Raw genomic sequence first — 24,817 nt, 5'->3', positions numbered from 1 at the left:
ATGTTCTGGAAGGAGGTAAATAAAGTGCGTAAGACAAGGGAGCAAATGGGAACTTCAGTGAAGGGCGCAAATGGGGAGGTGATAACAAGTAGTGGTGATGTGAGAAGGAGATGGAGTGAGTATTTTGAAGGTTTGTTGAATGTGTTTGATGATAGAGTGGCAGATATAGGGTGTTTTGGTCGAGGTGGTGTGCAAAGTGAGAGGGTTAGGGAAAATGATTTGGTAAACAGAGAAGAGGTAGTAAAAGCTTTGCAGAAGATGAAAGCCGGCAAGGCAGCAGGTTTGGATGGTATACATCAAAGAGAATGTTGTTTTGTCTCTTCCACTGTAGCTTGCTGTGAGATGCACTGTTAAAATTTTCTTTGTCTATGAAGATCATGCTTGACCAAAACTCCTCCCCTACTGTGGCATATTGGCATGCAACGAAAAGCCTCCCTTCCTGATGATGTTTAATGAGAAGTGGCCTCCAGGACTCAGAGGTGCATACCTACCTCATGAACGCAGCACCTCACTGACCGGTTGTGCACCTCCAGCTCTAGGGCATCACAGATGGCTATGGCCTTTGTTAATGGATTTGTTTCTGCTGCCTTGACTATTACCCATCTGAACCAGGTGGGGTAGTGTGCTACATGGCAAATCCATCAACCTTCCTCGCATGTATGAAAAGATTATCTATATATCTATTTACCATACATAACTGTTGTGGATGAGAGGGCTTGGGAAGTGAGTCAGTTGTTGTTTGCTGATGATACAGTGCTGGTGGCTGATTCGGGTGAGAAACTGCAGAAGTTGGTAACTGAGTTTGGCAAAGTGTATGAAAGAAGAAAGCTGAGAGTAAATGTGAATAAGAGCAAGGTTATTAGGTTCAGTAAGGTTGAGGGACAAGTTAATTGGGAAGTAAGTTTGAATAGAGAAAAACTGGAGGAACTAAAGTGTTTTAGATATCTAGAAGTGGATTTTGCAGTGGATGGAACCATGGAAGTGGAAGTGAGTCACAAGGTGGGGGAGGGAGCGAAGGTTCTGGAAGCATTGAAGAATGTGTGGAAGGTGAAAACATTATCTCAGAGAGCAAAAATAGGTATGTTTGAAGGAATAGTGGTTCCAACAACATTACATGGTTGTGAGGCATGGGCTATAGCTAGGGTTGTGCGGAGGAGGGTGGATGTGTTGGAAATGAAATGTTTGAGGACAATATGTGGTGAGAGGTGGTTTGACTGAGTAAGTAATGAAAGGGTAAGAGAGATGTGAGGTAACAAAAAGAGTGTGGTTCAGAGAGCAGAGGAGGGTGTGTTAATATGGTTTGGTCACATGGATGGAGAGAATGAGTGAGGAAAGATTGACAAAGAGGATATATGTGTCAGAGGTAGAGGGAACAAGGAGAAGCAAGAGACCAAATTGGAGGTGGGAGCATGGAGTGAAAAAGATACTAAGTGATCAAGGCCTGAACTTACAGGAGGGTGAAAGGTGAGCATGAAATAGTGAATTAGAATGATGTGGTATACTGGGGTCAATGTGCTATCAATGGATTGAACCAGGGCATGTGAAGTGAGGTAAACCATGGAAAGTTTTGTGGGGCCTGGATGTGGAAAGGGAGCTGTGATTTCAGTGCATTACATATGACAGCTAGAGACTAAGTGTGAACGAAAGTGGTCTTTTTTGTCTTTTCCTAGTGCTACACTACAGGGGTGGGGGGAATGCTATTTCATGTGTGGTGGGGTGGCAACAGGAATGGATGAAGGCAGCAAGTATGAATACGTACATGTGTATATATGTATATGTCTGTGTATGTATATGTTGAAATGTATAGGTATGTCAGTGGATGTCACAGAATTTTTGAAATTTCTTTTCAAGGTGTCAGGAACAACCTTCTCCTCTTTTAACTTTCCCCCAATTGGTTAGAGTCCCTGGACACTTCCTCAGCAATCTTCTCATCAGTGAGATGGCAGTATCCAAGTAGGTCAGTAACATCCTCCAACCACTATTCAACTTCTTCCATCTCCACATTTATCCCTAGTTTGATTGATGACTTAAACAAAGTCCCTCTTCAGCTTTCTGCAGTACCTTTTTCCAGTCCTATCAAAGAATACTGACAGGAACAGAATCCCATTCATCATTTGATGCTGCAGTTTTTTATGGTTTTGCAGGATGTGTTTGGCTGTTTTTCTCCTCTTCAGGACTGAAGTTGACCAAATATCGCTAGGCCAAATGCTACCAAATGCAGATCTGCTTAATAGATATGATAATTCCTTAATCCAAAGGACTAGATTAAGGAGGTTGTACTGGCAGAAAGGAACATTACCTTGACCTGTCCATCCTTGATGGACAATTTACAAGAGCTCTGGTGGGCTGGAGCATATCAAGGAAGAGCAGGGCTCTCACATCATGTGGGGCCATCTTCATGAAACTTTTGATGGTTCCTCACAACAGGAACAAATTGCTTGTGGAGCCTGTCAGAAGAGATATCTTGCATGAACCATGCACTTTTTTTGGTACAACACCACACAAGAAGGTGACCGGTGAAATACTTAGGGCTTCTAGTTTTTACCCACAACAACAGGCTTGAGATGATGGAGTCCATTTGTTCTGGTACAGGCTAGCACAGAAATATGCATCCTACTTTTCTTTTGATCTAGGGTGCTTGACATGCTTTTGTGGGCCTGGCTTTCTCAGTCAGGGATGCCCAAACATGCCCTGTCTCATCCCTGTTATAAATTTGGAAAACTTCACGCTCCTGCCATTGATGATTTCTCTTGACCTTTCAGCATAATGGTTCCACAGCACCTTTGTCAGCACTCATAATCTTCCAATGAGCTTCCTTGTCTAATAGGCCATAACAATTGAAGAAATAGTGAAGCCATCTTGGCCAACCTTTGAATGACTGCTCAGCCAAGTTCAGTCGGGTAGCAACCATGCACAAGGACCCCAAGCACAGTCCTGCTGGTACCACTTAAGCACAGTATCCTCAAGTTTCTGGTGTTTGTCCCTGTTCCAAGCACAAAAAAATTTCCTTGTTTTTCCCCCAGGCCTTCATAATGTTATAAATTGTACTCTTACTGAAGCCATACTCTTACATGAGGCACAAGTTACTCTCTCCACACTCATGACAATCAATCCTCTTCAGCAATGATGAGGTGTTTCCTGGACCTTCAGCACTGATACCACTTTTACTTGGCATAATAGAATAAAAAAAATACAGGTCAATGAAAAATGCAACTTTGTACGAATGTAATGAGTTTGTTTCTGTCTTGATCAAGCACGTACTTACCTAAGACTGCTGAGCAGTGAACAGACTAGGTTTTTTGTTTTGAAATTTCTACTCTAATTATCATTGTATGGGTAAAAGTAAAAAAAATAGTATTACAACATGAAATTACTGTAAGTTAGAGTGAAACTACATGTATATATCTGGGGAGAACACTCTGTATAAATCAAAAGAAAGAAAAACAAGCACCAAGATGACCTGACAGAGGCTGTTACATGTTCTCATGACACTCAGCATCCTGGACTGAAAGAGGTATGCAACTAATGAACTATTCCATCATATCCTAAATTCCGTCAAATGTGTCCAACCTTACAGGACTAATATTGCAATGCAATCAAAGGGGTCACAATAGATTTTTAGAAGAAAATTTTCCATATATTAGAGTCCATTAGAATAGGGATTCACTATAATCCAAATATTCATGCATGGAATTACTGGGCTTCAGATATTGAAGGATAAGACTTAAAAAGTTATCATGCTCTTAACTGAAGTAACTTGCACATGACATAACATGACAATACATAATGAGATCTGATCATAAAAATATAAGAAATTTGAATTTTAGCTGCAGTAAAAACTTACCTTGCAGACTCGAAACTCAGTTACGTTCCAATCTGGGAAATGGCTTTCATTAAGAATGGTCACCTGGATATCTCCATAATACACAGGCTGAGTATCATATGGCCAATAGTGGTCACATTTTTCACGTCCCTGAAAACATGAGTCTATATGTAATTATCATTTGTATTTGTTTTCAAACAATTAGACTTAAATATACAAGACATGGATTAGCTGTAATATGCTAAGATCGCTTTACCCAAAAAATGTTCTATGATAATGATTCAGAATCAGACATCCATAACAAATACCCAGTTCCTAAATACCACATACAGTTTCATACAACCATTACATTTCTCCCTAGCAGTATTTAGCCAGTGAGCATGGGAAATGAAAGAGTTCTGCTCCCTCTGTGATATTACCTAAGCATACCCAGTAATCTCAGTAGGATTCAGCAGTTTACCCACTATCTGCCCATCAAGATAGGATCACGTAGTATAACAGAGTCAAAGGGCATTGTATATCATCAACATTCAATCTCATCTTTATGTATTCTTGCATAGAACAAATTTTGCCACGATACCCCACAAGAAAAAAATATGTAGTACTCAAATTTGACAAAATGGATGGTGAAAACAACAGCAATCAGAGAGGAAACGAAATTCAAGAAAGAGAAAAACTGTGGTAACTATGTAGAGCCAAATAACTTCTCTGGATAAACAAAATATGTAATAAAATTCTACAAGAATACAAAAAATCATTAAACAGCATCCTATGAAATCTATAATCAAGGGGCTAGTACATGGTTATCACAGGCAGAGAGAAGATAAGAGAGAAAAAAATCTTAAAAAGCGATGTAAAAAATTGAAAAAAAACAAGAATGTAATTCACTGTGTTGAATTTTCTCCCTGTGCTGTAAAATTTTGCAATTACTAATGGGATGGAATGGGGAAGCCATGAAAAGTATTGTAAATGATAAAGAAAAAAAAAAAAAAAGAAATGAATAAGCTGCTGAAGGATCTTGATCCGTAAGAGTATCGTGGACCTAATGAAAGATGGCTAATTTAAGTTTGTAGCAAGCAAAAGGAAAATGAAGCCAGTAATACTCTTTACAAAATATACAAAACATGAATGCATGGAAAGAGTTTAGGTACAATGTTGTCTTCCTTAACTTTGCAGGAGGATTGAGTAAGGTAAATCACATTTTATTGGAAAAGCAAAGTAAGAAGATGGGTTAAAGGTTTTCTGACAAACAGGATGATATTCTATCAAGAGGGCCTCAAAGAACACTATTTGACTCTACTGACATAAACAAAGAAATTAAATCAATGTACTGTAAAGCGTTTAGATGGCGAAATCAGAGACAGTAAGAAGACAAACTGAAAATGACCTAAACATACCATAGGACTAGTACTGCTCTAGAAGTTGGAATGTCTCATGCTGTGCTAACAATTTAGCAAGATTTTATTTTGGTTGATATAGAGTAGTACATCCCTTCTACTAGAACCTTCTGCCCCTAAACATCATTTGATTGCCTCTGCTCTGATGCCTGCTGCATCAGGGACAGAATTTCCAACTCTTCTTATAAGCACTGCAAAACTGTTCAGTCAAGCAAACCTGCACAACAAGTACGTGTACTACTTTGACTACTTCTACAGACAAACCTCTCTGGTCTTTGGCCATAAAAAAACATCTCATCAATATCTTTTGTAATTCAAATTTTCCTTCACTCCTCCAAATTAATCAAATTTCATCCAACAGTCCAACTGATAAAGCTGCTCTTTTTGATACCTTATTTTCCTTCAATTCAAATTCTGATAATTCTGTATTTACTAACCTACCCTTTCTCCTCCCACAACATGAGCCATCTTCTATGTTTTCTTCTTAGAGGGTCTTCTTAGTACTTTCCAAACTGCAAATGGACAAGGACTACAACCCAGATGGCCTAAGGGAGTCCTAAGGGAGAAAGCCTCTGAGCTAACTCCAATCCTTGCTCACTTATTCTGTCAAAAAACTCAACTTTTCTTTCTTCCTGGATGCTAGCCTTGATACCTCTGAGAAAGGAGATCATGCTAACCTTCCAACTGTCACCCCAGTGCTCTTTCACTTTTGGTGTTACCAAAGGTTTTGAAACTTTCCTTAACTATCACTTTCTTAAACATTTAGAATTACATTTCATTCTTTCCAGTCACCAAAATAGCTTACACTGTGTGAAATACTCTTCTATGTGATTTACCTCCAGTCCTCTCTTTTAAAAGATTATGCAAAACTTTTGTTGTGATCCTTGACATATCTAGCAATTGATAAGGTGTGGCATGTCATTACTTTCCAAGCTCCCTTATCAGCACTTGCTGCTTCACCTGTATCCTGAATGTTGTGCAAGCTATGTCTTCTTTTAAATCTATTGAACCAACTATGATTTGCTGTGAAGTTCTGGATGCAATCCTCTAACCTTTGCCTGAATTGTTAGTAAGCTTAGTGGTACATGTTTTTGAATTTGATCTTCCATCCACAGCATCAACAACTTTTCCATTTCAAGGATGGGCTGCTTTGTCATTATCATAGACTTCATACTTGCTGAACCTTTAATTGCTTCACATATTTTTTCTTTGTCCTCTAAAATTGTAGAGACCATTGAATGGGACAACTGTGGATCACATGCAATCACATAAACTTTTTTTTCTCCCTCTTATTGGGTGGTTACCCTCCATCTTCAATTCCAAATTGAGTGTCTTCCTTGGCTTCTTGCCATATTTATCAACATGTGATGGGTTTTTCCTCTTGCTCATCATCTTCTTTGGGGTTTAATACAAAAATGGTTTAATCCAGCACAAAAATTAGCTAGATTCACGTGAATAATGCGCACTTACTAAATGGTAACAACGCAAACTTACTGAATGGTAACTGAGGGCAAGAACTGAGAGAAATGCTGTCATGTGCACAATGCTGGGATCGCCTGACATTCACATCATATGCATACAGCCGTAAGCACTGGCGGATGTACAACCAAGCGTAATTTTCATATTCATGTATATATATATATATTTATCTATACTTTTTTTCTGGTCATACATAAACATACATTTTTCTGGTCACAACTCGCATAGGTCGTAAGTTTGGGAGCATTTGTACAGTAAAACCTCTGTTATCTGAAATGCTTGAGAGAATAAGTCATTACAGATGAATTTTTTTGTTATTTGAGGGTTTTTAGTATACTAAGCAAATAAGAAATAATATTTTCAGATATCTTACAGAGGAAATATTCAAATAAGTAAGTAAGGTAGCAAATGGTGGTGAAATCCTTCATAAGTGCCGCCTTGGACTCGCCATTAGCCAGCTTCTTGCACAACTCCATCTTTCTTTCAAGGCTTAAATTGTTCCTCTTGTGCTTCATGCAAGATGTAGAGAAGCAGCCATGCAGTTGCTAACAATGTATGAAAGTGGCCACTGTCCATGTTAATAAACCAAATTGCACAAAAATACAAAAATGTGCAAGATTAACACACAACAGTACTCCAAAAAGCACATGGTAGATGGTAAACAATCACCAGAACCACAAAACACAGGGTAGGTAGTGCAGTGTGTGTGCTATATGAAATGTTTTTAAGTACAATTCTTATTTTTCCAAATCTGTTTTGGTAAATAGAAGATCTATCTGCATCTCTCAAAACTGTTCCATTCTGAAACTCCCTCAAGGGGGCATCCCTGGTAAAAAAGTCTCCATAACTAGTACACTCCAGTGCCACCTTTCACCCTTAACAGGCCACTGGCAGAGGGCAAGTCTAGTGCAGTGTTTGCAGATACTCCTGCCTAATGTTCCAACTTACTACTATGTTATTTTCTCCTACCTAATATTTCTACCTAATACTCCAACCTAAATGTTCCTACCTACTACTTCTATCTATTCCCCCTACCATTTTGCCAAAAGGCAGGGCTAGCACACAGCACTTACCACAAGAAAATCTGGAGTTACAAAGACTGACCTGTGTGAGATAGGTGTTGTCAGTTGTTACGTGTGACAAGGAGAGATTGTATGCCTGCGTACAGAATGCCAGCAGTCAACATGTGGGTGAAGCAGAAAGGACAGCTAACTGAGTCAAGAGAAAAGCAGCCTGACAGTCACAGAAATGCTAGCTCACTACACACCCGTCACCAACCCTCTTGATGCCCAAATGGGTAGTACTGGCAATATACCTCCCTGATCGTTGACTGCCTACCAACTACCAAAATTGAAAAAAGGAACAGGTTAGTTTGGGTGAGTTTGCATGGGGGAAAATTGAAGGAAGTGAAGCATTTAGATATCTGGGAGTGAATATGATAAAGAATGGAACCATGGAAGCTGAAGTCAGTCATAGGGTGGGTGATGGGGTGAAGGTTCTCGGAGCACTGAAGAATGTGTGGAATGAGATATCATTATCTGTGATGGCAAAAATGGTTATGTTTCAAGGTATAGTAATCCCAATAATATTATATGGAAGCAAGGCATGGGTTACAGATAAGACCATGTGGAGGAGGGTGGGTGTGTTGGAAATAAAATGTCTGAGGACAAAATGTGGTGTGAGACGGTATGATCAAGTAAGTAATGAAAGGGTAAGAGAGAGTTGAGAGAGTTGTAAAGGGTGTGCTGAAATGGTTTGGATATATGAAGAGAATGAGTAAGGAAAGGCTGATAAAGAGGATATATATCTGTCAGAAGCAAAAAGAACAAGGAGAACAGGAAGACCAATTTGGAGATGGAAGGATACAGTGAACAAGATTTTGAGTGACTGGGGCCTGAATATGCAGGAGGGTGAAAGGCAAGTACATGTTAGAGTGCACTGAAACAATATGTTATACAGGGGTCGATGTACTGTCAATGGACTGGACCAGGGCATGTGAAGCATCCGGGATAAACTATGGAAAGGTCTGTGGGACCTGGTTGTGACGAGGGAACTATGGTTTTGGTGCATTACAAATGACAGACAGAGAATGTATGCAAGAGGATGAGAACTTTCTTCCCCTGTCTCTGAACTTACCTCACTAATAGGGGAAACAGCGATCTATGAGGATCTACACATCAAAAGTAGAAGATGGAAGGACTAGTAAGGAGATGGAAGGATGGAGTGGAAGATGCTTAGGGGTAATTGGGCCTGAACATGTAATTGGATGACATGCATGCATGGGGTTGAATGAAATGTATCAATGTGAGATACGGAGGGTGAAGTGCTGTAATTGGACTTAATCAGGGGATATGAAACAGTCAAGGTAAACCATGGAATGGTCTTATACACTTGGCTATATATGGCACACAGATTTGGTGCATTATACATGACAGTTTGAGAGTGAGTGTTTGCACATGAGGCCCTTTTTTTGTCTGTTCTTGATACTGTTTCCCTTAGGCAGGAGATGGAAATACGTGTGTATAAAAGAAATAAAATGGTGTAGAGAAAACATACAATTACACTGTGGTGGCAAGGGTGAAAATTAGTAGAGGTTTTTCAAAAAAGAGGAAACAATGTTGGGGAGAAGAGTGGTGAAAGTAAGTGAGCTTGAAAAGGAAACTTGAGTGAAGAAATAAGAGGAGAGACTGAGTGTAGAATGGTGAAAGGTAAGAGCTGGGACGTAAGATTATCATTAAACTTTAGGGAGAATAAAAAGATGTGTTAGAAGTAGATAAATAAGGTGAAAAAGACAAGAGAACAAGTGGGAAAATCGTTGAAGGGGACAAAAGAGGACAAAAGGGGAATTGATAAAAGTGATAACAGGTAGTGATGAAGTGAGGAGGAGATGGAGTGAGTATTTTGAAGGACTTTTACAAGTGTTTGATGATAGAGTGACAGATGTGAGGTGTTTTGGTCGGAGTAGTATGTGAAGTGGTATGCGAAGAGAGGATGGGTGATGAAAGCCTTATGTAAGATGAAATGTGGTAAGAATGGTACTGCAGGTGAATCATTAAGGAAGGGGGAGACTGTTGTTGATTGGTTGGTTGGTAAGGATATCTAATGTATGTATGTATGTATAATGGTAATATGGGTACTGTCCCTGGGGATAGGGGGTAAGGAATACTTCCCACATATTCCCTGCATGTTGTAAAAGGTGACTAAAAGGGGAGGGAAAGGGAGGCTGGAAATCCTTCCCTCCCATTTTTTAATTTTCCAAAAGAAGGAAAAGAGAAGGAGGCCAAGTGAGGATATTCCTTCTAGGGCTCAGTCCTCTGTTCTTAATGCAACCTCACTAATGTGGGAAATGGAGAATATGTATGAATATGTTATGGGTGGGTTGGGCCATTCTTTCATCTGTTTCCTTGCGCTACCTCGCTAATGCAGGAGACAGCGACAAACTATAATAAATAAATAAAATAAAAATGTTATGCTGAAGTGCCTGAGGATTAGCAGAATGTATGTACAGTGCCAATGCATAAACGCAAAAGGGATAAAGGAGAGTGTCTAAACTGCAGGGGTATAAGTTTGTTGAGTGTACCTGGTAAGATGTATGGGAGGGTACTGATTGAGAGGGTGAAGGTATGTACAGAGCATCAGAACGGGGAGGAGCAGAGTGGTTTCAGAAATGGTAAAGGATGTGTGGATCAGGTTGTGTACTATGAAGAATGTGTGAAGTACTTTGAAAAACAGGTGAATTTGTAAATGACATTTATGAATCTGGAGAAGGCAAATGATAGGGTTGACAGAGTTAATAGAGATGTCTTGTGGAAGGTATTAAGAATATATAGTGAGGAAGGAGAGTTGCTAGTAGCAAAGAAGTTTTCATTAAGGGTGTAAGATGTGTGTACTAGTAAGAAGGTGAGAAGAGTGAAGGTTAGTCTGCAATACAGGCGTGTGATGTCACCATGGTTAATTTGTTTATGGACAGGGTAGTGAGGGAGGTATGTGCAAGACTTTAGGAGAGGGGCAAATATACAGTCTGGTGGGAATGAGAGGTCCTAGGAAGTCAGTCAGTTGTTGTTCACCAATGATACAGCACTAGTGGCTGATTCAAGTAAGAAACTGTAGAAGTTGGTGACTGAGTTCAGAAAAGTATGTGAAATGAGAAAGTTGAGCATGAATGCGAATCAAAGAAAGGTTATTGGGTTCAGCAGGGTTGAGGGACAAGTTACTTGGGATGTAAGCTTGAATGGAGAAAAATTGAAGGAAGTGAAGTGTTCTAGATATCTGGGAGTGGACTTGGCAGCAAATGGAACCATGGAAGTAAAAGTTAATGATAGGGTGGGGGAGGGGCAAAGGTTCTGGAAGCAATGGAGAATGTGTGGAAAGAGAGAACGTTATCTCAGAGGGCAAATATGGGCATGTCTGAAGGAATAGTAGTTCCAACTATATCATATGGTTGCAAGGCATGGGCTATAGATAGGGTTTTGTGGAAGAGGGTGGATGTGCTGTAAATTAAATGTTTGAGGACAATATGTGATGTGAGGTGGTTTGATCAAGTAAGTAATGAAAAGGTAAGAGAGATGTGTGGTGATAAAAAGTGTGTGTTAGAAAGAGCAGAAGATAGCATGTTGACATGGTTTGGACATATGGAGAGAATAAGAAAGGAAAGGGTGACAAAGATGATATATGTGGCAGACGTGTAGGGAACAAGAAGCGGGAGATCAAACTGGAATCAGAAGGACGGAGTGAAAAAGATTATGAGCAATAGGAACCTGATCATGCAGAGTGTGAAAGGTGAGCATGAAGAGAGTGGATTGGAGCAATGTGATATACTGGGGTCAATGTGCTGTCAATGGACTGAACCAAGGAATGTGAAACATCCAGTATAAACCATGGAAAGGTCTATATAGCCTGGATATGGATAAGAAGCAGTGGTTTTGGTGCATTACAGTTGACAGTTTGTGTACAGATGTGAGCAGATGTGGCTTTTCTGTGTTTCCTGGCACTACCCTGCTGATGGGGGAGTGGTAATCAGGTGTGGAAGAGAAGAGACTGTATTTATCTTTTTTCCTTTTCCTCCATGCATTTTGTGCTCTTCCTGTGGGGCAGCATGGCATCAGGAATGGATGATGGCAAACAAGTATTTCATTTTATTATACTTAATGGCTGTTCCCTGTATCAGCTATGTAGCACCAGAAAACAGACAAAAAATGGCCGATCCACTCATATACACACATATACATATACATAAATGCCCATACATGCACATATATTTATATTCATTTATTATACTTTGTCACTGTCTCCCGCGTTAGCGAGGTAGCACAAGGAAACAGGCGAAAGAATGGCCCAACCCATCCACATACACATGTATATACATACACATCCACACACACACATATACATACCTCTACATCTCAACGTATACATATATATACACACACAGACATATACATATATACACATGTAGATAATTCATACTGTCTGCCACACATGAAAGAACAACCCCCTCCCCTCGCATGTGCGTGAGGTAGCGCTAGGAAAAGACAACAAAGGCCCCATTCGTTCACACTCAGTCTCTAGCTGTCATGTATAATGCACCGAAACCACAGCTCCCTTTCAACATCCAGGCCCCACAGAACTTTCCATGGTATACCCCAGACACTTCACATGCCCTGGTTCAATCCATTGACAGCATGTCGACCCCGGTATACCACATCGTTCCAATTCACTCTATTCCTTGCACGCCTTTCACCCTCCTGTATGTTCAGGCCCCGATCACTCAAAATCTTTTTCACTCCATCTTTCCACCCCCAATTTGGTCTCCCACTTCTCCTCATTCCCTCCACCTCTGACACATATATCCTTTTTGTCAATCTTTCCTTGCTCATTCTCTCCATGTGACCAAACCATTTCAAAACATCTTCTGCTCTCTCAACCACACTCTTTATTACCACGCATCTCTCTTACCCTTTCATAACTTACTCGATCAAACCACCTCACACCACATAATGTCCTCAAACATCTCATTTCCAGCACATCCACCCTCCTCCGCACAACTATCTATAGCCCACGCCTCACAACCATACAACATTGTTGGAACCACTACTCCTTCAAACATATCTATCCATTTTTGCTTTCCAAGATAACGTTCTCAACTTCCACACATTCTTCAATGCTCCCAGAACTTTTGCCACCTCCCCCACCCTATGATTCACTTCTGCTTCCATGGTTCCATCCGCTGCCAAATCCACTCCCAGATATCTAAAACATTTCACTTCCTCCAGTTTTTCTCCATTCAAACTTACCTCCCAATTGATTTGTCCCTCAACTCTACTGTACCTAATACCTTGCTCTTATTCACATTTACTTTCAGTTTTCTTCTTTCACACACTTTACCAAACTCAGTCACCAGCTTCTGCAGTTTCTCACACGAATCAGCCACCAACGCTGTATCATCAGCGAACAACAACTGACACTTCCCAAGCTCTCTCATCCACAACAGATTGCATATTTGCCCCTCTTTCCAAAACTCTTGCATTCACCTCCCTAACAACCCCATCCATAAACAAATTAAATAACCATAGAGACATCATGCACCCCTGCCGCAAACCAACATTCTCCGAGAACCAATCACCTTCCTCTCTTCCTACACATACGCATGCCTTACATCCTCTATATAAACTTTTCACTGCTTTAACAACTTGCCTCCCACACCATATATTCTTAATACCTTTCACAAAGCATCTCTATCAACTCTATCATATGCCTTCTCCAGATCCATAAATGCTACATACAAATCTATTTGCTTTTCTAAGTATTTCTCACATACACTCTTCAAAGCAAACACCTGATCCACACATCCTCTACCACTTCTGAAACCACACTGCTCTTCCCCAATATGATGCTCTGTACATGCCTTCATCCTCTCAATCAGTACCCTCCCATATAATTTACCAGGAATACTCAACAAACTTATACCTCTGTAATTTGTGCACTCACTTTTATCCCCTTTGCCTTTGTACAATGGCACTATGCAAGCATTCTGCCAATCCTCAGGCACCTCACCATGAGTCATACATACATTAAATAACCTTACCAACCAGTCAACAATACAATCACCCCCTTTTTTAATAAATTCCACTGCAATACCATCCAAACCCATTGCCTTGCCGGCTTTCATCTTCCGCAAAGCTTTTACTACCTCTTCCCTGTTTACCAAATCATTCTCCCTAACCCTCTTTGCACACAAACCCTACCAAAACACCCTATATCTGCCACTCTATCATCAAACACATTTAACAAACCTTCAAAATACTCACTCCATCTCCTTCTCACATCACCTCTACTTGTTATCACCTCCCCATTAGCCCCCTTCACTGAAGTTCCCATTTGTTCCCTTGTCTTACGCACTTCATTTACCTCCTTCCAAAACATCTTTTTATTCTCCCTAAAATTTAATGCACATACACATGCATATACATATCAACATATATACATATACATACATATACATATCAACATATACACATACAACCACACACACAGACATTTACATATATACACATGTACATATTCATACTTGCTTGCCTTCATCCATTCCTGACGCTACCCTGCCCCAAAGGAACCAGCATCTCTACCCCCTGCATCAGTGAGGCAATGCCAGGAAAACAGACAAAAAAGGCCACATTCGTTCACTCTCAGTCTCTAGCTCTCATGTGTAATGCACCGAAACCACAGCTCCCTATCCACATCCAGGCCCCACAGACCTTTACATGGTTTACCCCAGATGTTTCACATACACTGGTTCAGTCCACTGACAGCATGTCAACCCCGGTATACCACATTGTTCCAATTTACTCTATTCCTCACATACCTCTCATCCTCCTATATGTTTAAGCCCCAATCGCTCTATATCTTTTTCACTCCGTCCTTCCACCTCCAATTTGGTGTCCCACTTCTTACTCCCTCCACCTCTGACACATATATCCTCTTTGTTAGTCTTTCCTCACTTATTTTCTCCATATGTCCAAACCATTTCAACACACCTTCTTCTGCTCTCTCAACCAAACTCATTTTTATTTCCACACATCTCTCTTATCCTTTCCTTACTTAATCAAACCACCTCTATTCCTTGCATACCTCTCATCCTCCTATATGTTTAAGCCCCAATCACTCAATATCTTTCTCACTCCATCCTTCCACCTCCAATTTGGTGTCCCACTTCTTATTCCCTCCACCTCTGACACATATATCCTCTATGTCAGTCTTCCCTCGCTTATTCTCTCCATATGTCCAAACCATTTCAACACACCCTCTTCTGCTCTCTTGACCACACTCTTTTTATTTCCACACATCTCTCTTACCCTTTCCTTACTTGATCAAACCACCTCACACCACATATTATCCTCAAACATTTCATTTCCAACACATCCCCTCTCCTCCATACAACCCTATCAATAGCCCATGCCTTACAACATCGCTGGAACTACTATTCTTTTAAACATACCGATGATAACGTTCTCTCCTTCCACACATTCTTCATGGCTCCCAGAACCTTCAATGCCTCGCCCACCCTGTGACTCACTTCCACTTCCATGGTTCCATTTGCTGCTAAGTCCACTCCTAGATATCTAATACTTCTCCTCCAATTTTTTTTTCCATTTATACTTACATCCCAATCAACTTGTCCCTCAACCCTACTGCACCTAATAACCTTGCTCTTATTCACATATACTCTCAGCTTTCTCCTTTCACACACTCTTCCAAACTCAGTCACCAACTTCTGGGTACAAAGGTATATGCATGTATGTATATATATGTATGTGTATAGGTATGTGCATATAGGTATATACATGTGTAAGTGAGTGAATGTGTCTTTCTTTGTTTCTGGGTGCTACCTCGCTAACTGGCAACGGCAATCAAGTATGAAAAGAAGAAAAAACTTTTTGCACATTTCCTTGTGGCAGTACATTATGCAAAATAAGCACCTCTTGTTTAAATTTTTCAAATCCTCCACATTAATGCGGGTATGCCCTCAGACACTCTGAGGCTTTGTCCTTAAGTGACAAATGGGAGTTTTGAATACTGAAATGCTATTTCACTACAGAAAGCAAAGCCCTATGAGCATCTACTCAGTTTCCCTACCCTTTCTTTCCCTCTTTCCTTATTGACCAACATTTCCTGATTTCATACATCAAGAGGCCTAAGGCAGATTTCACCTATCTGTTAAAAAACATTTCCTGATTTCATACATTACGAGGACTAAGGCAGGTTCCATCAATCTGTTAATGAATGGTGGTGGGATAGTGTGGCTATGCTCACTGTGCCATGACATAAGCATCCACCCACAACATATGCAATATGACTGTCAAAGTGGGGTACTTCAAATGAATTCCTCCCACTTTCTTGCACGAGTTCTCTTAGATGCTCACAAGGATTTGCCTAAATTAAAGTGATGGTTTTTCATTCTTTAAAACACCCATTTCTACAATGATCTTGTTATACTTATTCAAAGTGGTTTTAATATACTTTACCTTTAAAATCCCCTACTTTACATTTGTGCAATCTCTATCTATAGATATTTTAGTGATAAGTTTCAGCCATAATCATTTTTGTTGAAAAAGCATGGCATTTATAAATTTTTTTCTTTGCCAACTTCTGAGGACTTGACAGTGGTGACAATAGTGAACATAAACAAACCTAATCTAGACCTTCATAGGACATATCTTTCAGGAAAATATGGTATGCCAAGCTAGATCTGTTCCTGAAATGTAATGCTCACAAATGTTTCCCTGCTGATCCCCTGTGACCCTCAGTAAATAAGCTAAGGTATAAATCACAGCACAGCTTTCATTCAAAATAGGTAGATCTTGGATTTCCTTAGGTTTGAGAATGTTCAAGACTTGTCTGCAGTACACTCTGAGATCATGAACAAAAGGACAACTATTCACATGAAAGATGACTGTCTACAGGTTATTTCATTAAAAGATATTGGACAAATGACTATCAACAGATGAACTGTTATAAAGTAGTAGACAAAATGAACAGTGAGATGTATGCAGGATTACTCATTATCTTAAAGTTCAGTCTTTTGAACTATCATAGGAAGAAGAGCACAGAAAAATGTACTTGTAGTTATGGGTAAAGATATAAGGCAATTAAAAATACAAAAGGGGGGTTAAAGGACTGATGTATTAGCAAGGAAAGCAAGGAAGGACTTAGTGAAAATGTGCATTACAACACAATTTCTTGAAAATCCTATTCCCTGGTGTATCTAGGTTTACAAGGTCAAGAAGTCTATGCTTGCCCATGCATCTAGTCTGTTAAGACTAGGTACCACTAGAAATCTAGAAGGTCCACTGTATCTTATGATATAGCCTCCTCATGCTGCATTTAAAGGCTGTTCATCATATGCCACCTACTGTACAGGAAAAACGCTTACAGGATATGGATAAAGGGAAGAAAAATTCATTTAGCCAACACTGAATGGAAGAAAATGTGATAAACTGTATCATAAGTAAAATCAGCAACTGATACGGACATCATTTAAGATGAGTATAAGAGCCTGAACACTGACATCTCAGGTGGAGACCATGAGCAAAACAACTCAAGAATATAAGCAGAGGACTACTGCATAAACAGTTAAGAGAAGAGACAATGAACAAAACATAATATGAGTCAGGAAGAAACTGATGAGCACAGGGTCACAGGTGAAGGTAAGAGTGTATTTGGCAACATCTTAGGTATACAAAGTAATGACCAAAGTATCTCAGGTGAAAGTAAGATTTGATAATTAGAGCATCTCAGGTCTAAGTTCAACCTGATGAGCACATCTCCAGTGAAAGTTAGCAATGATGATCTCAGCAGTGACTTATAGCTCATGATTAAAGCACATCTAGAGTGAGTAGCAGCAAATGAGTACAGTATATCAAGTAAAAGAAAGAAATGATAAGCTCAGCAACTCTAAGTTCGTGATGGACCTTACTGACCTGTTTGACAACAACTATTCAAATCTTAAAATCAATGTTAAGAAATAAAAAGTACCTTTTCAATGCATCGTGTAAGCATGACTATAGCACGAGAGTTACTTTCCCAGCACATTCTCCAAAAGTCATCCCGTGTTGAAGGAAGAGGACCCTGCGTCACAACAAATTCCCTCGGAGAATTATATCCCTGAAAAGATAAACAATATCTCTATATCAAACATATACTTTGTTTTATCTACATCAACTAGTATGTTTTAAACCAGTCCTAAAATAATTAATATAAGTACCAAGCAAGACACATATAATCATGTCTATTAATCAAAGGCTCTGACATTTCTATCCCCAATAACTTTAGTTAAAAATTCTGACAACTTTTCTTTGATAGCCTTAAATGCACACTCAGACCATCTGTCTTCAAATTTTCTTGTTACCAGTAATAATCATATTATTCTTCAAAAACTCCACACAACTGTTCAAATACGTTAGTATTCAAGAGCACTCATTATGAATTCCAACCATCTCTATATCTAGACCTGCTGTAGTAAACTGACTTCAGAAGTATATGATAGCTGTAGTAAGCTTACATGGGAGACCATGACAGCTGAAATTATTGGTGCATGTAAAATCTTTGTCTATGGATATGCATATTCAAAATGTGATATCCTGTTCTCTCCATCGGACAGATATAAAGGAAAGAACACAGGAAACAAATCAAATGAGAAGGATCTGAATAAAGCTCCAATGGTCAAACACACTGTATAACTATACTATTTTTGGATATTCACGGAAAATACCAAGATGGCAAAGTAGATGCATGCACTTTACAAGTTACTTGCAGAAGGCAGTTGGGCCAAAGAAACATTTTAATTGGTACCATGACTATTTGATGTAACAATGATGGAGGACCACAAAGGACATACAGGAATACAGAAAATACAAAAAACATTAATAAGTACAGAAAGAGAAAGACAGAAAGGTAGACAGAGTAACACAATTCTATATGTACTATAACCAAGTATCATCTTGTTAATTTGGATGGAGAGAGTGAAAAACTTACCGGTACGTAGTTCGCATTGATGTAATCGGTGCCTTCCTCATCATCAGTGGGCTGCAGTTTAACTCGAGAATGGTCATACGGAAGAATATTGGTGAAACGATTTTTTGGTCGATTGACAGGCAAATCAGCAGCAGTGCGCTGGAGATCATGTCCAACATGCTTGAGTGCTTCATACTCTTCAGAGAAGTGATATTCTGAATCAGCAGCCATAAACCTATAGTGTGCTGCAAAGTCCTTCAACTTCACTGGTCGACTGGAGAAATACATCATTAAATAGAGTCACTAAGCAAAATCCTTGCCAACTGCTACTCAAAGTCTTAGCACATTCTAAAATAAGTGCACAGCAAAAAGTGTTCAGAAAAAAGATGGATGTTCTGGCTGATAGTAAAACAAAGGTTAATGATACATATGAATAATGGTTTGGGAATGTCTTAGGGGTAAAGTCAGAGCAAGAGCTAAGGAAAATATAGCACTTCTGATCAAGAAGGAGCTGTAAGAATATGTAAAAGAGTTTAATGAAGTGAATTCCTGAATAATAGTGGTAAAAATGAAAGTGGGTTGCAAGAGATGGATGATTATATATAATCATTAATGCTTATGCACTTGGCTGTGAGAGGAAAGGTTATGAGATGCAAGTGTTTTGGAAGCAGCTAAGTGACTGAGTCAGCAGTTTTGATGCTAAAGATCAAGTATTACTGATGGGTGTTTAAAAGTAAGAGTGAGTAATGTCGCAATTTTAGAGTATAACAAAGAGACATGAGGTATTCAGTGAGGTTAACAGGAATGGTCAACAGCTTGTGCGGTTGTCTGCTGAAAAAGGATTGGTGATTGGGTATACCTGGATTAAAAAGAGAGACATACATAAGTACATACGGGTAAGTAGGAAAGATGGTAAGAGGTCATTACTGGATTACATACTAAATGATAGGCATGCAAAAGAGAGACTCTTGAATGTGAATGTGTTAAAAAGGCAGCTAGTGGGATGCCTGATCATTGCCTGGTGGAGGCAAGGTTTGAAGGGGTTTTAGAGAAGAAGAAACGATATGAATAAAGAGGATGGTGAAAGTAAATGAACTTGAAAGAGAGAATTGTGTGAGGTAATACCAGGAGAGATTGGGTGTAGAATGGCAAAACATGAGAGTAAGCAAAGCAAGGGGAGATGGTGAGGAATGGGAGACATTTAAGGAAACGATGCTACCATATGCAAAAGAAGTGTGTAGCATAAAGAAAGTAGAAGGAGTGCAGGTAAGAAAGGGTAGTGAGTGGTGGGATGATGAAGTAAAGTTGCTAGTAAGAGAGAAAAGAGAGGTGAATGGTTTAGTACTTACTGGGAAGGAGTGCAAATCATTGGGAGATGTAATAAAGAAAGCAAGCAGCAGGTCAAAAGGATGGTGCAAGTGCTAAAAAAGAAGGCAGATGAGAGCTGGGGTGAGTGATTATCAGAAAACTTCAAGGGGACCAACATTATTTTTGGAAGGAGGTTAGTAAAGTGATAAAAACAACAGAACAAATGGGGATATCAATGAAAGGGGCAAACAGAGAAGTGGTAATATGTAGTGATGAGGTGAGGAATTAGTTTTTCAAAGGACTGTTGAATATGTTTCATGATGAGGTGGCATATGTAGGGTGTTTGGATTGGAGGTATGGAAAGTGAGACAGTCACAGAAAGTGGTCTTGGGAAAAGAGAAGAGGTGGTGAATGCCTCGTGTAAGATAAATGTGGCACAACAACTTGAGTGGATAGTACTGCAATTGAATTTCTTAGAAAGGGAGTGACTGTGTTGTTGATTGGTTAGTTAGGATTTTCAATGGATGTATGGATCATGAAATGCCTGAGGAGAGGCAGAAAGCATGTATAGTTCTACTGTATAAAGACAAAGGGACAGAAGTGAGTGTTTGAACTACAAATGTATATGTTTGTTGAGTGTACCTGGTAAGTTACATGGGAGTGGTGATTGAAATGGAGAGGATATGTACAGAGCATAAGACTGGGGAGGAACAATGTGGTTTTAGGAGTGATAGAGGATGGGTGGATCAGGTGCTTGCTTTGAAAAATGTCAGAGAGAAATAATTAACAAAACAGAAGGATACGTATGTGGCATTGGTGGATCTAGAGAAAGGTTGACAGAGATGCCTTGTGGAAGGAAGGTCTTGAGAAAACATGGTGTGGGAGGAAAGCCATTAGAGGCAGTGGGAAAATTTTATCAAGAGTGGAAAGGTGTGTGTATAAGTAGGAAGGGAGGAAAGTGAGTGGTTCCATGTGGATGTTGGTCTTCGGCAAGGATGTGTGATGTCCCCATGGCTTTTCAATCTGTTAGTGGATGGAGTTGTGACACATGTAGATGAAAAAGTCTTGAATAGGAGGGTGAGTTTACAGTCTGTAGAGGGTGAGTGGGCCTAGGAAGTGAGTCAGTTGTTTGTTGATGACACAGCACTAGTGGCAGATTTGAGCGAGACAATGCAGAAGTTGGTGAATTGAGTTTCGAAGTGTATGTGTGAAAGGAGGAAGTTGGGAGTAAATAGTGAATAAAATCAGGACAGAGAAAAAGGTTTGTTAGGTTGTGAGCTTCAATGGAGAAAATTTGTATGAAGTAAAGTGTTTTAGATACATGGGAGTGGACATGGCAAGAAGTGGAACCATGGAAGCAGAAGTGAGGCAAGAAATAGGTGAAGGGAATAAGGTTCTGAGAGCACTGTGGAATACATGGAAAGATAAGTTCTTATCTGGGAGGGCAAAAAAGAGTATGTTTGAAGGTATAGAAGTCCCAAGAATGATGTATGGATGTGAGACATGGGTTACAGATGAGGATATGTGGAAGAGGAAGTTTTAGAAATGAAATGTCTGAGGGCAATGTGTGGTGTGAGGTGGTTTGATCTGATAAGTAAAAATAAAAAGGGTAAGAGAGACGTGTGGTAATAAGAGAAGGGTTGTAGCAAGGGTGTAAGAGGGTGTGCTGAAATGGTTTGTATGTATGGAGAGCATGAGTGAGGTGTTGACAAAGAATATGCATGTGTCAGATGTGGAGAGGAAAAGAAGAGGGAGACCAAACTGGATATGGAAAGTGGAGATGGAAGGATGAAGTGAAAATCATTTTGAGTGATCAACACCTGCACATGCAGGGGGAATGAAGATGTGCAGAGGACAGAGTAAACTGGTATGATGTGGTAAATATGGGGTAATGTGATGTGCTGAGAGTAACCATGGAAGAGTCTGTGGTGGCTGGTTGTGGATAGGGGGGTGGTGGTGTCTGTGCATTACACATGACTTACAAAATGGATATGACTGAAGGCAGCCTTTCATCTACTGATCATGGCACTACCTTGCTAGTGCATAAAATGCAAACAGGTATGAATGAAGAAACATATACATATATATGGGGATAGGGGAGAAAGAATACTTGCCACGCATTCCTTACGTGTCGTAGAAGGCAACTAAAGGGGAAGGGAGCGGAGGGCTAGAAACCCTCCCCTCCTTGTATTTTAACTTTCTGAAAGGGGAAACAGAAGAAGTCATGCAGGGAGTGCTCATCCTCCTCAAAGGCTCACATTGGTGTGTCTAAATGTGTGTGGATGTAACCAAGATGAGAAAAAGGGAGAGATAGGTATCATGTTTGAAGAAAGGAACCTGGATGTTTTGGCTCTGAGTGAAACGAAGCTCAAGGGTAAAGGGGAAGATTGGTTTAGGAATGTCTTGGGAGTAAAGTCAGGGGTTGGTAAGAGGAAATGAGCAAGGGAAGGAGTAGCACTAATCCTGAAACAGGAGTGGTGGGAGTATGTGATAGAGTGTAAGAAAGTAAACTCAAGATTGATATGGGTAAAACTGAAAGTGGTTGGAGAGATATGGATGATTATTGGTGCATATGCACCTGGGCATGAGAAGAAAGATCATGAGAGGCAAGTGTTTTGGGAGCAACTGAATGAGTGTGTTAGTGGTTTTGATGCACAAGACCGGGTTATAGTGATGGGTGATTTGAGCGCAAAGGTGAGTAATGTGGCAGTTGAGGGAATAATTGTTGTACATGGGGTGTTCAGTGTTGTAAATGGAAATGGTGAGGAGCTTGTAGATTTATGTGCAGAAAAAGGACTGGTGTTGGGAATACCTGGTTTAAAAAGAGAGATAAACATAAGTGTACGTATGTAAGTAGGAGAGATGGCCAGAAAGCGTTAGTGGATTACATGTTAATTGATAGGCACGCAAAAGAGAGACTTCTATATGTTAATGTGCTGAGAGGTGCAACTGGAGCGATGTCTGATCATTATCTTGAGGAGGCGAAGGTGAAGATCTGTAGAGGTTTTTAGAAAAGAAGAATGTTTGGGTGAAGAGAGTGGTGAGAGTAAGTGAGCTTGGGAAGGACACTTGTGAAAGGAAGTACCAGGAGAGACTGAGTACAGAATGGAAAAGGGTGAGAACAAAGGATGTAAGGGGAGTGGGGGAGGGATGGGATGTATTTAGGAAAGCAGTGATGGCTTGCACAAAAGATGCTTGTGGCATGAGAAGCATGGGAGGTGGGCAGATTAAAAAGGGTAGTGAGTGGTGGGATGAAGAAGTAAGATTATTAGTGAAAGACAAAAGAGAGAGGCATCTGGATGATTTTTGCACGGAAATAATGCAAATGACTGGGAGATGTATAAAAGAAAGAGGCAGGAGGTCAAGAGAAGGGTGAAAGAGGTGAAAAAGAGGGCAAATGAGAGTTGGGGTGAGGGAGTATCATTAAATTGTAGGGAAAATATAAAGATGTTTTGGAAGGAGGTAAATGAAGTGCGTAAGACAAGGGAACAAATTGGAACATCAGTGAAGGGGCTAATGAGGAGGTGATAACAAATAGTGGTGATGTGAGAAGGAGATGGAGTGAGTATTTTGAAGGTTTGTTGAATGTGTTTGATGATAGAGTGGCAGATATAAGATGTTTTGGTCGAGGTGGTGTGCTAAGTGAGAGGGTTAAGGAGAATGATTTGGTAAACAGAAAAGAGGAAGTAAAAGCTTTGCGGAAGATGAAAGCTGGCAAGGCAGTGGGTTTGGATGGTATTGCAGTGGAATTTATTAAAAAAAGGGGTGACTGTCTTGTTGACTGGTTGGTAAGGTTATTTAATGTATGCATGACTCATGGTGAGGTGCCTGAGGATTGGCAGAATGCTTGCATAGTGCCATTGTACAAAGGCAAAGGGGATAAAGGTGAGTGCTCAAATTACAGAGGTACAAGTGTGTTGAGTATTCCTGGTAAATTATATGGGAGGTTACTGATTGAGAGGGTGAAGGCATCAGATTGGAGAACAGCAGTGTGGCTTCAGAAGTGGTAGAGAATGTGTGGATCAGGTGTTGGCTTTGAAGAATGTACGTGAGAAATACTTAGTAAAGCAAATGGATTTGCATGTAGCATTTATGGATCTGGAGAAGGCATATGATAGAGTTGATAGAGATGCTCTGTGGAAGGTGTAAAGAATATATGGTGTGGGAGGCAAGTTTTTAGAAGCAGTGAAAAGTTTTTATTGAGGATGTAAGGCATGTGTACGAGTAGGAAGAGAGGAAAGTGATTGGTTCTCAAGTGAATGTTGGTTTGTGACAGGGTGAGTGATGTCTCCATGGTTGTTTAATTTGTTTATGGAAGGGGTTGTTAGGGAGGTGAATGCAAGAGTTTTGGAAAGAGGGGCAAGTATGCAGTCTGTTGTGCATGAGAGAACTTGGGAAGTGAGTCAGTTGTTGTTTGCCGACGATACATTGCTGGTGGCTGATTCAGGTGAGAAACTGCAGAAGCTGGTGACTGAGTTTGGTAAAGTGTCTGTGAGAAGAAAGCTGAGAGTAAATGTGAATAAAAGCAAGGTTATTCGGTACAGTAGGGTTGAGGGACAAGTCAATTGGGAGGTAAGTTTGAATGGAGAAAAACTGGAGGAAGTTAAGTGTTTTAGATATCTGGGAGTGGATTAGTATTTCTCACATACATTCTTCAAAGCAGACACCTGATCCACACATACTCTACCACTTCTGAAACCACACTGGTCTTCCCCAATCTGATACTCTGTACATGCCTTCACCCTCTCAATCAATACCCTCCCATGTAATTTCCCAGGAATACTCAACAAACTTATACCTC

The 24,817-nt window shown here is 40.0% G+C and overlaps 1 protein-coding gene across 2 annotated transcripts in view; it reads right to left on the bottom strand.

Moving 5' to 3' along the window:
* LOC139755960 (tyrosine-protein phosphatase 10D-like) overlaps positions 1-24,817 on the bottom strand; it is a 657,464-nt gene that overhangs the window by 76,070 nt on the left and 556,577 nt on the right. For both annotated transcript variants that reach the window (XM_071674794.1, XM_071674795.1), the window contains exons 24-26: positions 18,730-18,982; positions 17,731-17,859; positions 3,845-3,973 (exon numbers count right to left, since the gene is read on the bottom strand). In XM_071674794.1, the coding sequence (XP_071530895.1) occupies positions 3,845-3,973; positions 17,731-17,859; positions 18,730-18,982 (511 nt within the window). The remainder of the gene's footprint in view (positions 1-3,844; positions 3,974-17,730; positions 17,860-18,729; positions 18,983-24,817) is intronic.

Source organism: Panulirus ornatus, chromosome 20, assembly GCF_036320965.1.
Source record: "Panulirus ornatus isolate Po-2019 chromosome 20, ASM3632096v1, whole genome shotgun sequence".
NCBI lineage: Eukaryota > Metazoa > Arthropoda > Malacostraca > Decapoda > Palinuridae > Panulirus > Panulirus ornatus.
Note: the sequence above shows the minus strand (reverse complement) of the source record. Positions and strands in the feature narration are given on the sequence as shown.